This window comes from Rhinolophus sinicus, chromosome 8, assembly GCF_057876585.1.
Source record: "Rhinolophus sinicus isolate RSI-liver-muscle chromosome 8, RSI-T2T, whole genome shotgun sequence".
Taxonomy (NCBI): domain Eukaryota; kingdom Metazoa; phylum Chordata; class Mammalia; order Chiroptera; family Rhinolophidae; genus Rhinolophus; species Rhinolophus sinicus.
The window spans coordinates 54,815,720-54,829,448 of record NC_142508.1 but is presented as its reverse complement, the minus strand read 5'-3'; the positions used below and the strand labels follow the sequence as shown (position 1 = coordinate 54,829,448).

The following is a 13,729-nucleotide window of genomic DNA, read 5'->3' as shown; positions in this document are numbered from 1 at the left end:
GGACCCCCTCTTCCATCTGGGTTCCCACAATGGCCTCCTTGCATCTGGGCTTTACCTTCCCCATTACTTTCCAAATGGAGCGTGATCTTCATAACGCGCACATCTTCCAATGTGGTCCATCTCCGAACAACCCTTTGACATACAGTGCCTCCACATCTTGGGTTCCCCCCATGAGCCAGGCCTGTGGTATATGTTTTGCTTTGTCTCATTAAATGGTTCAGTGATTCTCTTATCCACTATCAAATCAAATCTAAGCAAGGATTTGAAGGCCTTTCAGGAGAATGGCCTCTGCCAAACCCTTAATCTGCAATACTTGATGATCCACTCAGTACATTCTGAATGGTTTCCAGAATAGAATGTTCTAGTTCATATCGTTGCCTATCCAGCCTCCTCTTGCCAAAATTTCCTTCTTGTCTCTCTCCCTTTCTCCAAGACTCTTGCTTCATCCAGCTGCAGACTCTATTCCCACAGGAGACCTGGCTCAAACATAACATCTCTTGCATGACCTTCCTGGTAATTCGTGAATCATTCACTTGGTCTTCAGGCCACTCACTCGTACCTGTGTTGCTGCATGATTATAAATATCTGTTCATCCCCCACTGCTTACCACTAGGTTCCTTGACAACTAAAACCACGTTTCCATCAAGATTCTTTCAGATGCAAGTGGCCCAACCCAATTCAAAATTGCTAAAGCATGAAGGGAATGTATTTGCTCATGTAACCGAAAAGTCCAGGTGGCTTCGGGCGTGTCTGGATCCAGCTTAGCATTCTGTGGCAGGAGTTGCCAAACCATGACCTTGCCTGTTTTTTTCAAATGCTTTATTTTTAAATAATTGCAGATTGACAGGAACGTGGAAAGAACGGTACGGGGAGATCCTGTGTACCTTTCGCCCCGTCTCCCTCACTATTAACAGCTTGCATAACTATAGTACAATAGCAAAACCAGGAACTTGGCATTGATATAGTCCATAGAGTTTATTCAGATTTTACCGTCTATGCATGCAAGTGTGTGTGTGTGTGTGTGTGTGTGTGTGTGTGTGTGCGCAGCTCTGCAATTTTATAACATGTAGCTTTGTGCAAAAATCAACACAATCAAAACACAGAACTGTTTCATCACCATCAGCCTCTCTCATGCTACCTTTTTAGAACCATATTCTCATGCCTAACCGCTGGCAATCACTAATCTGTTGTCTAGCTCTTTAACTTTGTCATTTAAAGACTATGATATAGCTCTGCCAGCTGTTTTTGTACAGCCTGTGAGCTAAGGATATTTTTTTACATTTTTAAATGGTTAAAAGAAATCAGAAGAAGAAGGATTTCTTTTGACACATGTAAATTATATGGAACTGAAATGTCAACGTCCATGCGTCAGGTTTTATTGTAGCACAGCCAAGCCCATTCACTGACAGTCTGGCTGCTCTCACACAAGAATAGCAGAGTTGAGAGATAGTATGACCTGCCATGCTAAAATATTTACTATCTGGCCTTTTATAGAAAATGTTTGCCTACTGCTGTTCTAGGGGCATTCTCAAGCTGCCGTCTGCGTGTTGACAGGTTAAAGGTGTGCATCAGGCTGAGTGAATTAAAACCCTCATTTGGAGATGCTAGTGGAGGCATCCTCTTCTCCCATCACCATCCTCATGTTAGCTGTCGAGCCTTACTATGTGCTAGGCACCCTCTCGCTGTATGTGCCCAATCATTACTGTGTGTAAATGTCAGACCACCAACTCAGGTGTGCAAGAAATCATAACTTTATTTTCCATAACGGAACTCAATTTCTATTTTGAGCCATCTTTCTGCCACGTGGCCAAGCCCATTTCTGTCATCTTGCGCTTTATCTCATTTCTCCGGGGAAGCATCTAAATTCCTGGGGATGGGACACTTCGTCTTGGACTGTCAGTGCTTCATGCTGGCGCCTGTGGAGATGCCCAGCGCTCCTCGTACTCCTCACACAGGTTGGCTGCTACCTATATTCTTGATGCCATCAGAAACGCACTGCTAGGGCTGGTGCCTCCTCCTGCCATTTCGGTGCCTCAGCCAGCACCGAGGCTTATTCCTCTCCTGCACATACCACAGCTTCTCACACCTCGAGGGCAGGTTGTATCAGATGCTGAGCTTCAACAGTTTCTGATCGCCAGTTTCTGATCCAGCGGGTCTGACGTAGGGCTCCAGAAGTGGCCTGTCTAACAAGTTCCACACTTGAGAACCGCTGTTCTAAATCACGCTGAGGCATGGGGGACTCGGAGAATTTGCTTCCGGTCTGTCTAGCTCAACACACCCCAGGTCCTGTCACCTCTGTTTTTCCCAGATAAAGAAGACCCAGTTCTCTCACCTCTGTTCCAGATCCCTCACCCCGGAAACATCTGGAGTTTTAGTGTTGCCTCTTTCCTACTATTTATGGCAGGGGATCCCAAGCTTGCTTGGACACGGGAATCACCTGGGGGATTTTACAAACTACCAATGCCAAGTTCCTCTCTCTCCCCCACCCCAGAGTTCCTGATCTAATTGGTTGAGGTATAACTTGGGTACTGGGGTTCTAAAAAGCCCCCCAGGTGATCCTATTGTTCAGTCAAGGTTCAAACCACTATGTGGGGACAGTGGTTCTCCAAGTATGTCCCGAACAGCCTTCGGCATCACCCAGAAACTTGTTAGAAATGCAGATTCTCAGGCCCCGCCCCAGACGTCACAAATCAGATTCTCTGGAGGGGGGCCCAGCAATCTGTGTTTGAACAAGCCCTCCTGGTGATTCTGATCAAGGGGATCAGGCTGGTTGGGGAAAAAATAGGAGTCTGGACTCAGCAATCTTCTTATCGTGTTTCCCCGAAAATAAGACCTAGCTGGACAATCAGCTCTAATGTGTCTTTTGGAGCAAAAATTAATATAAAACCTGGTCTTATTTTACTATAATATAAGACCAGGTATAATATAATATAATATAATATAATATAATATAATATAATATAATATAAGGACCAGGTTAATATAATATAATATAATACAATATAATATGATACTGGGTCTTATATAATGTATTATAATATAAGACCGAGTCTTATATTAATTTTTGCTCCAAAAGATGCATTAGAGCTGAGTGTCCGGCTAGGTCTTATTCTTAGGGAAACACGGTAGTTCTTGGCCCTTGTGCTCTAGTTTTCCTGTTTCCCTGGATTAGGAATTCTTCTAGTCTAAGGAAAAGGGAAGGCAGGCTCTTATGTCATCCTGCATTGTGTTAAAGATATTATATGGTCTTTACACATTCCTTAGAGAAAGAAACATAAGGTAGACGCTTACTACCCTTCCTCTTGATGTGTCATCTCTCTCCAGATGTAGCAAATCTCTAGCTGCCTGGATGTAGGAAAGGGCTTTGAAGCAAAAGAAAATACCTCCAAAAAAGCACTGCTTAATAGTTCACAAATGTCCTCCCCACACAACCCCTTAAGTAGGTAGTTATAGGTATTCAAGACTGAGGTTAGAGATTTTAAGTGATCTGCCTAGGTCCTAAATCTCCAGAACGTGAAGTGTTAAAAAATCGTCCTGCTCTCCAGCCTTACCCAGACTTAAAAGCGTTCTTTCCTGTTCTCAGGACTGTGGGCTGTGGTCAACAATGCTGGGATCCTTGGCTTACCCGCTGATGGGGAGCTCATTCCCATGACAGAATACAAACGATGCATGGCGGTGAACTTCTTCGGGGCCGTGGAAGTCACAAAGGCATTTTTGCCTCTTCTTAGGAAATCCAGGGGGAGGCTGGTGAATATCAGCAGCATGGTGGGTAAGTTGGTCTTTTCCCTGGCGTGCAAGACACGGCTCGCTGCATTCTCTGTGGGCTGAACAGGAAAGCAGGACACGCTCAAACAGGGCTGGGTCAAGATTAGTCAAATTGTATGTTTACTGTTGTTCTTAACACAATCAAAGCTTTCTCTGCTTTTCAAATCTTTTCATGTGTGAACTCTTCTAACTCATCTATTCATTACTGAGGATTTAAGGGTGTTGCATATCTTTGCAATGTGACTGTCCACGCACAAGCTTCCTCGTATAGAGAGGACAGGAAATCCTACAAATGGTTAATGTCAGCATTGCAGGTAATCTGTTTTCAACCTTCCCAAACTCAGCAGACTCTTTTTCTCCCTGTAAGATGAGTGGGCAAATGTTTCCACACTGTTGGCATTGTCAGAGACTGCTTTGTCTCAGTTGGCTGCTCTGAGTATTTTCCCATAAAATCATTCCCATTATTTTGCAATCTCAGGGCAACTGGGTCCAGGCATGTTATTTGAAAATACACCTCTCTCCATTTCAATCAATAGTCAACAACTTCAGTCAAGGGTTTAACAGTCTTCCTTTCATAAACAATGCTTATGTATGTGACATCACATTCACGTGACAAAAGATGTCCTCTAGGAGTGCTTGGAAAGCTGGCGGGCAGAGTGAGCCTAGATATGGACCGCCAATGCTAGGTATTAAGGTCAGCCCAAACAGTTTGTTTATTTGTTCGTTTTGTTTTGCAGGTTGCATGGGGGAGGATGAAAAGCAGGGAGGGAGGGTAGATGCACCCTCACCCCAGGTGTATTAGTTTACACCTATGCTGCTATGACAAATAATCACAAATTTAGTGGCTAAACAATACAAATTTATTTTACAGATCAGAGGTCTCGCTGGGCTAGCATCAAGGTGTCTGCAGGACTGCATTCCTTCCAAAGTCTCTAAGGGAGAATTAGTTCCCCTGACTTTTTCAGCTACTGGAAGGCACCTGCATTCCTTGGCTCATGGCCCCTTCCTTCATTTTCCAATCTCTCCTTGACGCTGACCCTCCTGCCTTGCTCTTGTAAGGATTAGGTTAGGGTAGAAACATGTTTTTTTTAAATTCTTCTCTAGGAGATGCACAGAAGAGTGAACTGCATTTTTAATATACATCCTCCTCTCCCACACCTCCTATCCCTAAAAAAAGGAACAAGAAACAGAAAGAGTGAAAAAGACATCATGTAGTTATGCAGATAAAATAAGGTTTCAAAAAGGAGAGGAAGGCAGCCAAGCGGAGTGGAGATAAACTGCCCAGGTTTTGATCCTGTCTTTACCACTGACATATTTTTCCTTTTTCTTTTTTTTCAATTTTTTTTATTTTTATTGGGGAACAGTGTGTTTCTCCAGGGCCCATCAGCATCAAGTAGTTGTCCTTCAATCTAGCTGTGGAGGGCGCAGCTCAGCTCCAAGTCCAGTCACTGTTTTTCAATCTTAGTTGCAGGGGGCGCAACCCACCATTCCACGCAGGAATTGAACCTGCAACCTTGTTTTGAGAGCTCGCGCTCTAACCAACTGAGCCACCAGCCGCCCTGCCACTGACAGTTGAGTGACCTACGACAAAGTCCTGGACCCCTGAGTTGTAGCTTCCTCTTTATACCCTGGGGATCATAGTAATTGCTTCTTCTTAGGGCTGTGTGAGAGAGGAAATGGCACGTGTTTAATCATCAGTCACACTTGGCATAGCGTGAGTTAGAGACTCAAAAGCCATCTGCCATGACATTTGGGAAGGGGCTGGCTGTATATATCTACCTGTAGCTTTTTATCCTGCCAAGTGCTGGTATCGTCACCCCTGATTGTGACCCTAAGTTACCATCCATCCTGCTGTTCCCTGTCACACACTAACCCCTAACAGGTCACTGCTTTTAGATTTGACCCTACCTTCTTTGGTAGAATTTTCTCTGTTATAGTCATACTTATTCTCCCTCCCACAGAAATGAAATAGCTCTTTAACCCAAATCCTGGCAGGGTGGTTAGATAAATATTTAACCAAGGATCAGAGGAATTGAGAGGCAACTTTTTGATAGGTTGTACAAAGAGCGGGTGAAAAATCTTTATGTTGAGAGATCTAAAAACTTTTTCCTGGCCAGTTTCCTCTTAAGAAATTACAGAGTCAAACCTGTATACAGCTGCAAGCTCAGCTTGAATAGAATGGTTGAAAAAAAAACAAAACCTTACAGAACGGTTCAGGCCTCAGCAATTTTGAGCCAGCTGTGATTTGAATCCTCTTCTTCTATTAAGCAGCTGAGTAATCTGGGGCAGGTCACCTCACTTGCCTACGTGTCAATTTTATCATCTGTTAATGATAGGATGACCCAGCACCTGAGCCTAAGGCAGTGTTTCACAGCCTCAGCATTATTGATGTTTGGGGGGAAGGCTAATTTTTTGTGTGGGGCAGCTGTCTGATACATTGTGGGACGTTTAGCAGCATCTGTGTTCTTACCCCACTAGATGTAAGTAGCACCCACCCCCAGGGTTGACAAATCTTCAGACATTGCCATGTGTCCATTGTGTGTGTGTTAGGGGGTGAGTCACCCCAAATTGCCCCCAGTTGAGAACCTCTGGTATGGGCTGTAGATGTAAATGTATTGTGTGGTGTGAGTGCTTAGCATAGTTACTGGTTAAAATGCATTACAATTACTTTACACCAAAGTAAGTGGCCTTGGAGATTGTAACAAGTCTATAAATTATAGGTATCCAGCCAAGTTCATGGTTCCACTTTGAGCTGGGTCTTAGTCTAGAGAAGTTTACGGTGGGGTCATTGCTGGACATTTCCTTGCTGAGCTGGCTGTAGGGAATCATCTGGCTAATCATTCAGCTGGTCCCTTAGATGCTCCGTGATCTGAGAGGAAGCCAGATCTGAGTTACTTTCCTGAAACTCTCACGCAATAGCCAGGGCTAGTGTAGGCCAAGGGGAAGAGAGTATAACGAGACTGAGCAACTTTCTCTGGGCGAAGTTGTGTTAGATGCTTACATGCCTAAAGTCACGTAATTCTTAATTCAATAAGGTCTGCAGGAAGGATGTGGGTATTTATTCCTTTTCTATATCAAGCACACTCCAGCCCAGCATCATCCAGCTGGTAAGCGCTGGAGCCAGGGTTGGTAACCCAGTCCATCAGTTTTACTCTAAGTTCTGCATTCCTCTCACTTTTGCAAACTATCAAGCAAGGACATACTAGGCAAACAGTGGCAAAGCCCCCCCAAAACCATAGACTCTAATTCTAGTGTTTAAATGAAGATTAGGAAATGTTAGCAATTTAAGGCTGTCTCTTACACTGGTGCTTCTCAAACACTAATGTGTGTAGTGGTCACCTGGGATCTTTGTTAAAATGTAGATTTTGATTAAATTTGGTCTGAGGGGGGAGGGGCTAAGATTCTGCATTTTTATAACTAGTTCCTAAGTGGATGCAACTCGTCCCTGGACAATTTTTTTCAAACTTCAGGTGTTTTAGCATCACCAAGAGGACTATTTAAAAACAACTGCAGGAAATCAAAACTACAATGAGATAACATTTCCTACCCACGAGGATGGCTATAATAAAAAAACCAGAAAACAGCACTTGAGGGCAAGAGTGTGCAGAAATTGGAACTTTTCTCAATTGCTAGTAAGAATGTTAAATGGGGCAGCCTCTGCGGAAAACATTTGGGGTTCCTCAATAAGTGAAACATAGAGTTACCACATGATCCAGCAATCCTACTCCTAAGTATATACTCAGGAGAACAGAAAACAAGTGTTTAAATATGGATGTTTATAGTATGTTTATTCAGATTAGGCAGAGGTGGAAACAACTCAAATGTCCATCAACTGGTGAATTTATGAACAAAATGTCATCTATCCATAGAATGGAATGGTATTCCATAAATAGGAGAGAAGCACTGATATATGCTACAGAATAGATGAACCTTGAAAAGATTATGGTAAGTGACAGAAGCCAAACACAAAAGGCCACATATTGGACAATCCTATTTATATAGAATGTCCCAAATAGGCAAACACGTAGAGATAGAAAGCAGGAGTTGAGGGTAGAGGGAACGAGAAGTGACTGCTTAATGGGCATGGGATTTCCTTTTGGGGTACTGAAAACATAGAATTAGACAGTGGGGATGGTTACACAACATTGTGAATGTACTACGTGCCATTGAATTGTACACCTTAAAATTGTTAAATGGTGAATTTTATGTTATATGCATTTCACACAATAAGAAAAACATTCTGCACCCACCCTCTCAATCTCACCTAGCTTCTAAGCTAAATGTGACTTAGGTGGGATAAAGAGCGTCTTTTCTCAGCCCTAACTGGCCCTCCTAGAATAAGTCCTTTCTCACACACTCTTTCAGAGACGCCCCATGGTTCCATGGAATGTTTTGCTCTTTGTTGTAATGAGCTGAACAGTGCCCCCTCCCCACCTCACCCCTTACCACGGGAAGATATGTCTACTGGGAACCTCAGAATGTCGGCTGGCTGAACAAGAAGGTCAGAGGCTGAGGCAAGTGCTCTTTATCCACCTACATCACATTTAGCTTACAAGCTGGCAGAGATCGAACCTTACCCTTGGTTTGGTCCCTAGACCAGATATGATGGAGCAGCCATGAAGGCAGAAGGAAAGAAGCCAGACAAATAGTGGTGACCAAGAATATGCACTCACCTGACAATAGAGGGTCCTTGTATGCCTTAGTCACCACTGATATCTGTTCTTGGCATGTGGTAGGTGCTGTTTAAATACTGCGTGGATGAACAATTGAAAACATCAGACCTGATTTTTTTTCTCTCCCATTACTTCCATAGGAGGGGTCCCAATGGTAAAGCTGGCAGCCTATGGCTCATCCAAGGCGGCTCTGACGATGTTTTCGGCGGTCATGAGACAAGAGCTTTCTAAATGGGGAGTTAAAGTCTCCGTCATCCAGCCCGGAGGCTTCAGAACAAGTGGGTATCTGAGCCGAAGGGCCTTGCAATGTTCATCCTGGAAGAGATGCTAAAGGTCCTTTGTTCTGCTCAAACTGAACCCCTCAGAAGTCAACCAGCCAAGAGGGTTGGGATGGGTGGGCCTCTTTTAAGAACAGAGGGGCAAGTGCCAAGTTCTTCCATATATGGTTATGACCCTGCATCCTTCCACAAAGGAATTATGTCACGTATTTTGTCATGTTTTGATGTCATGTATTTTTCAAACACCACCTCCTCCCCTCTGAAGAATATGACCTACCTCTTTTCTTCCTACCCCCCCCCCCCCCCGGGGAGATGGCCATCCTCTCCTCTCCTCTCCCTGAATTTCTGAATTCTGGGCAGATGGCCACCCCTATGGCTCAATCCTTAGTTCTGGGCCATTAAACCTTTAATTGGTGATTCAAGTGAAGATGTAAAAAAAAGCCTGTCTAATAAAAGACCACAAACTGGGAGGGATTGCTAACATACTAAAAAATAAACCCTAGAGGTTTGACTGTTAGCCAGGAGGAGCAGGACTGGGTGAAAGGCCTATTCTAGGGGGAAGACAGAGAGAAAGAGACTTGGGCCACCCAGGTTGAGAGGCTGGACCAGGGGAGTAGGAATAGAGAGATGAAGCCCTGAGAGGGGTTCCCACCGTGGGGACCCCCTGGATAGGGAGGAGAATTCAGTGGGTCCAAGATAATGCCAAATTTGACAGACTGAGAGGCTGGGAGAGAAGACATGACACAAAGAAGAAAGCTGACTGAGAGCTCGTGGAAAGCGGGGAATGACAGATTTGATTTTGAACTTGACTGGAGAATTGAGGGTTTAGTGACACAGACAAAGAAAACTTCCAACACCGAGATGTGGCGCCATTTGGACCAAAGAACCACTCTGCTCCCTAGGAGCAGTGCCTGGATTCTGCAGTTAAGTTATAGTTTCGAGGATTCTCTGAAATTGGCATAGCTAACGTTTAGGGAGAGCTGCTCTTCTCAGACACTAGCTGCTGTCCATACGTTCTGTCCTGATGTTGTGGATCTTATTTATTTTGTAGTTGAGAAATATACTATATACACACATAGTTGAACAAATTATAATAAAAACTCATGTACTGAACATCCAAATCAAAAAAAGAAAGCACTTCCGGCACCCAGAAGCCTCTATACGGTCCTCTCCCAACGCATGACCCACTCTCTCCCTTTTTGTAATAATCATTTATTTATATTTGCTTTTCTTCACAGTGTTACATCCATACACGCATCCCCAAGCAATCGAGTTTGGCTGTACTGGTTTTTGAATGGAATCAACATGTGTGCATTCTTTGGTGTCTGGCTTCTTTCACTCAACATGATGTTTCCCAAATTCGTCTCTGTTGTGTGTAGTTGAGGTTCATTCATTTTTACTGCTGTATAGTATTTTGTGAATATGCCACAAATTTTCTACTGTTGAGGGGTTATTCAGGTCACTTTTGGAAAATTATGAAGAATTCAGTTATGAACTTCCTGGCACATGTGCTGTGGTGTATGTGTACATGATTTTTCCTACCATACCTACCCAGGAGCGGAATGACTGGATTATCGAGTTTAATTATCTTTAATGTCACTGGATAATACCAAACTGTTTTCTAAAATGTTGCTCTAATTTATACTCCCATCCTTTCCACGTGAGTCTTAATCTGTACTAGAGCCCTGAGGGGTAGATTTCATTGATATCATTTGCTAGGTGAGGACAGTGAGGGTGTGTGGGGGGGTAATGTACAACCCAGTACGGGTATCTGGCACACCGCGGTGCTGGGGAATTTGAAACCAGCTCCCTAGGTGCAGTGCCTGGAGTCTTTATTTCATACCAGACTGCCCTCAGTTTAAAGCTGATATCTGATGGGTTCTTTTAAGGCAAGAGGCTAGACAAAGTAGGGCTGAGGACTCAAGTTTGGAAAATGATGCTTGAAGTGGAGGACAAGAACAGGAATCTTCAGAGGCACAAAGAGCATCTGAAGACATTCAAGGAGTTGCACCAGATTTTCTGGTGCTCTGCAATAACAATAGCTAAAACATATTACATACTGAGCAGTTCTTAAGCACTTCGCATACACAATCTCACTGAATCCTCACCTCTGAGGTAGGCATCGCACTAATTCCATTTTGCAGGGAAAAAACTGAGTTTCAGAGGAGTTAAGAAATTTCCTAAGCCACAGAGCTGATATGAAGCAACATGAGGCAGAGATGGGCTTCGGATCAAGGTAGTCTTAACAATTTCATTGTGTGTAGCCCCAAAGTGGCAGGGGATGGGTAGGTGTGTGTCAAAAGTGGCAGATGAAGGTTGACAAAGGGCTGGTGGCTTTGTCAGCAATAAAGGGAGCTTTGGAGACTCTAGACAGGGTACCCACGGAGTGGTTAGATAGTCCATGAGGTGTTTAAAGAGCAAGTGGTGAGGGAAAGGAATTTTCTAGCCTGTGAAAGAGACTGGGAGAGGTAGTTGTAAGAACAATAATAGTTCGTGTAAACATGTTTTTCATGACCCAGAACCCTCCAGAGTAATTGTCAGGGCAATCATTTCTTTAAATAGAGTGTTGTGCCTTCATGAAAAGAAACGAGCCACTGGAACTCTGTTTGCATTCCCATGAGTATAATTGGATTTCACTGGCATGTATTTTACAGTGAGGCTCCCCTGTGGTCTTGATATTGGGGAGTCACGCAAGCTCGCAAGCAAACAATCTCATCCCCACAGCGATCCCCAAGCAATCACATACTTTGCAGGAGGGAGTGTGGGTTGCTACAATCTTTCTGGAAAGAATCTGGTAGCTATTAAAATTCAAAATGCATGTGCCTTTTGACCAGGCACCCATACTTTGGGGACTGGAACCTATAGAAGTAAATGCCGAAATACAAAAGGATATATTGTGCATGATGGTTTATGGTAGAACCACTTAAAATGGTGGAAACTAGGAACCACTGGAAAATCCTTTGATAGAGATATGGTTGACTAAAAGCTGTTTAATGGAAAATTCTGCTACTCTGGTTTCAATCTATAGCCACTGACCAGGAGATAGGCCTGTGGTTTATTACAAAGCAAAAACAAACAAACAAACAAACAAGCAAACTCCTGGAAAATACATATAGTACGATCCTTTTTGGGTTTTTTTTTGGTTTGTTCCTGGTAAGATAGAATTAAACCAAAGCCCTCTATGTGTATATATGTTTGCATGAACAAGGAGGAAATGTAGAAAGACACACACAACTAAATTACCTCAGAGAAGATTAATTTTAAAAACATATACATCTTATTATTTACTTATTTTTCACATTATGTATATACATAGTTTATATATAACATATATTGTAGTGCATGCATTATATTTCACATTGTATATAACAGTCATGAAAGATATGTACTGGAATGTTTGTGACAACGTTATTTCTAAGAGCCCCAAATTGAAAACAACCCAAATGGCCATCACAGTGTAGTGGATAAGTAATTGATGGCATATTCACATAACAGAAAACGATGAGAATGACCACGCAATAACATGGATGAGTCTCTCAACGTAATGTATGATTCCATTCATATAATGTCCAAAGCCAGGCAAAACTACTCTATTTCATTAATTGGGACAGTGAGCTCCTGGGAAGGGGGCTGAAAGAGGAGTCTTCGAGTCTGGTTTGTCCTTTTCTTGATCTGGTTGCTGGTTACATGAGCATTTGGTTGTGGAAACCCAGTCACCTGTGCACTTTTCAGTAAAATATATATATGTATATATATACACACACACATATTTATATATATATATATATATATATATATATATATATATATATATATATATATATATATATATAATACCATCATCAAACACATATATTAAAATGTGTTTGGAATGCCCATCGTTCCCAACAGAAGCCAATTCACAAGGGCCTGTTTCCCTGTTAGGGGGCAGTCGTGCCTGTTTGGGACTTCCTGCCATCTGAGCCTCCCTTTCCTGTCGCCTCCCAGATATCGTAGGCTCTAGTGAAATGTGGAACAAGCTGGAGAAGGACATCCTGGACCACCTCACCCCTGACGTGCTGGAGGACTACGGCCAGGACTATATCCTTGAGCAACGGAACTTCGTCAGCATGACGCACAAATATGCCAACCCGGATGTGTGCCCCGTGCTCCTGGATGTCCGGCACGCCATCTCTGCGAAGAGGCCCTTTGCCTTTTACACGCCGGGTTCAGGCACGTACCTGTGGCTCTGCTTCGTTTCCTATAGCCCGACTGGCATAGTTGATTATTTTAGCAAGAAAATTTATAGAAGAAAACTCTGCTTTGGAAGTAGCCTGCCGAAAGCACTAAGCATGCCTACCTGGAAGAAGAAGGCCATGTAGGCAAATAAGTGGGGAATGCTATAGTTTTGGCATGAAAGGGAAAACTGAGTTTCTCATTAAATTTGTGGTTTCCTACCTTGCATTTCTTGTGAACTCTGTTGGGACCTAGCGGTGAGAATACTAGAGGGTAGAAATGACCACCACGGAGAGCTTTGCTTGAGTTCCTACTCTGCATCAGATACATTTTAGATATTCTCTCATCTAGTTCTCATCCGAGAACCAAGGTAGGTGTCTTCACCCCTACCTAATGGGTAAGGGAATTAAGGATCAGAGAAGTTAAGTTCCTAGTTCACTGCCACACAGCTAGCAAAAGGCAGAGCTAGAACAGAAATCCAGGTTGGACGCCATTGCCTGCCAGGAGAGAAGGGCGTGAAAGAGAGATGAAGAGAAAAAAATGAAAGAAGGAAGGGAGAAGAGGAGGAGAAAATAGTAAGGACCACAATCAAATGGACTCTTTCTAACTGTGCACTGATGTCCTGACATAACAACTGCATCCAAGGTATTGGATGTAGTGTACGTAATCAGCACTCTGTGTACCTCCTCTCCCTTCCTCTACCTACCAGGAGCCCTGGAGATAATAGGATGAGGTCTCTCATCTCAAGGAAGGTCTCAGAGGCCTTTTGGCAGACCCAGGGAATGTCAAATGACAGGG

General features: G+C 43.4%; 1 protein-coding gene across 2 annotated transcripts in view; it reads left to right on the top strand.

Moving 5' to 3' along the window:
- The window catches only part of HSD17B2 (hydroxysteroid 17-beta dehydrogenase 2), a 49,767-nt gene extending 36,615 nt beyond the window's left edge, over nucleotides 1–13,152 (top strand). For both annotated transcript variants that reach the window (XM_019743735.3, XM_074314521.2), the window contains exons 3-5: nucleotides 3,584–3,769; nucleotides 8,579–8,716; nucleotides 12,704–13,152. In XM_019743735.3, coding sequence (XP_019599294.2) covers nucleotides 3,584–3,769; nucleotides 8,579–8,716; nucleotides 12,704–13,077 — 698 coding nt within the window. In that variant the 3' untranslated portion in view covers nucleotides 13,078–13,152. The remainder of the gene's footprint in view (nucleotides 1–3,583; nucleotides 3,770–8,578; nucleotides 8,717–12,703) is intronic.
- Nucleotides 13,153–13,729: the final 577 nt, after the last annotated feature.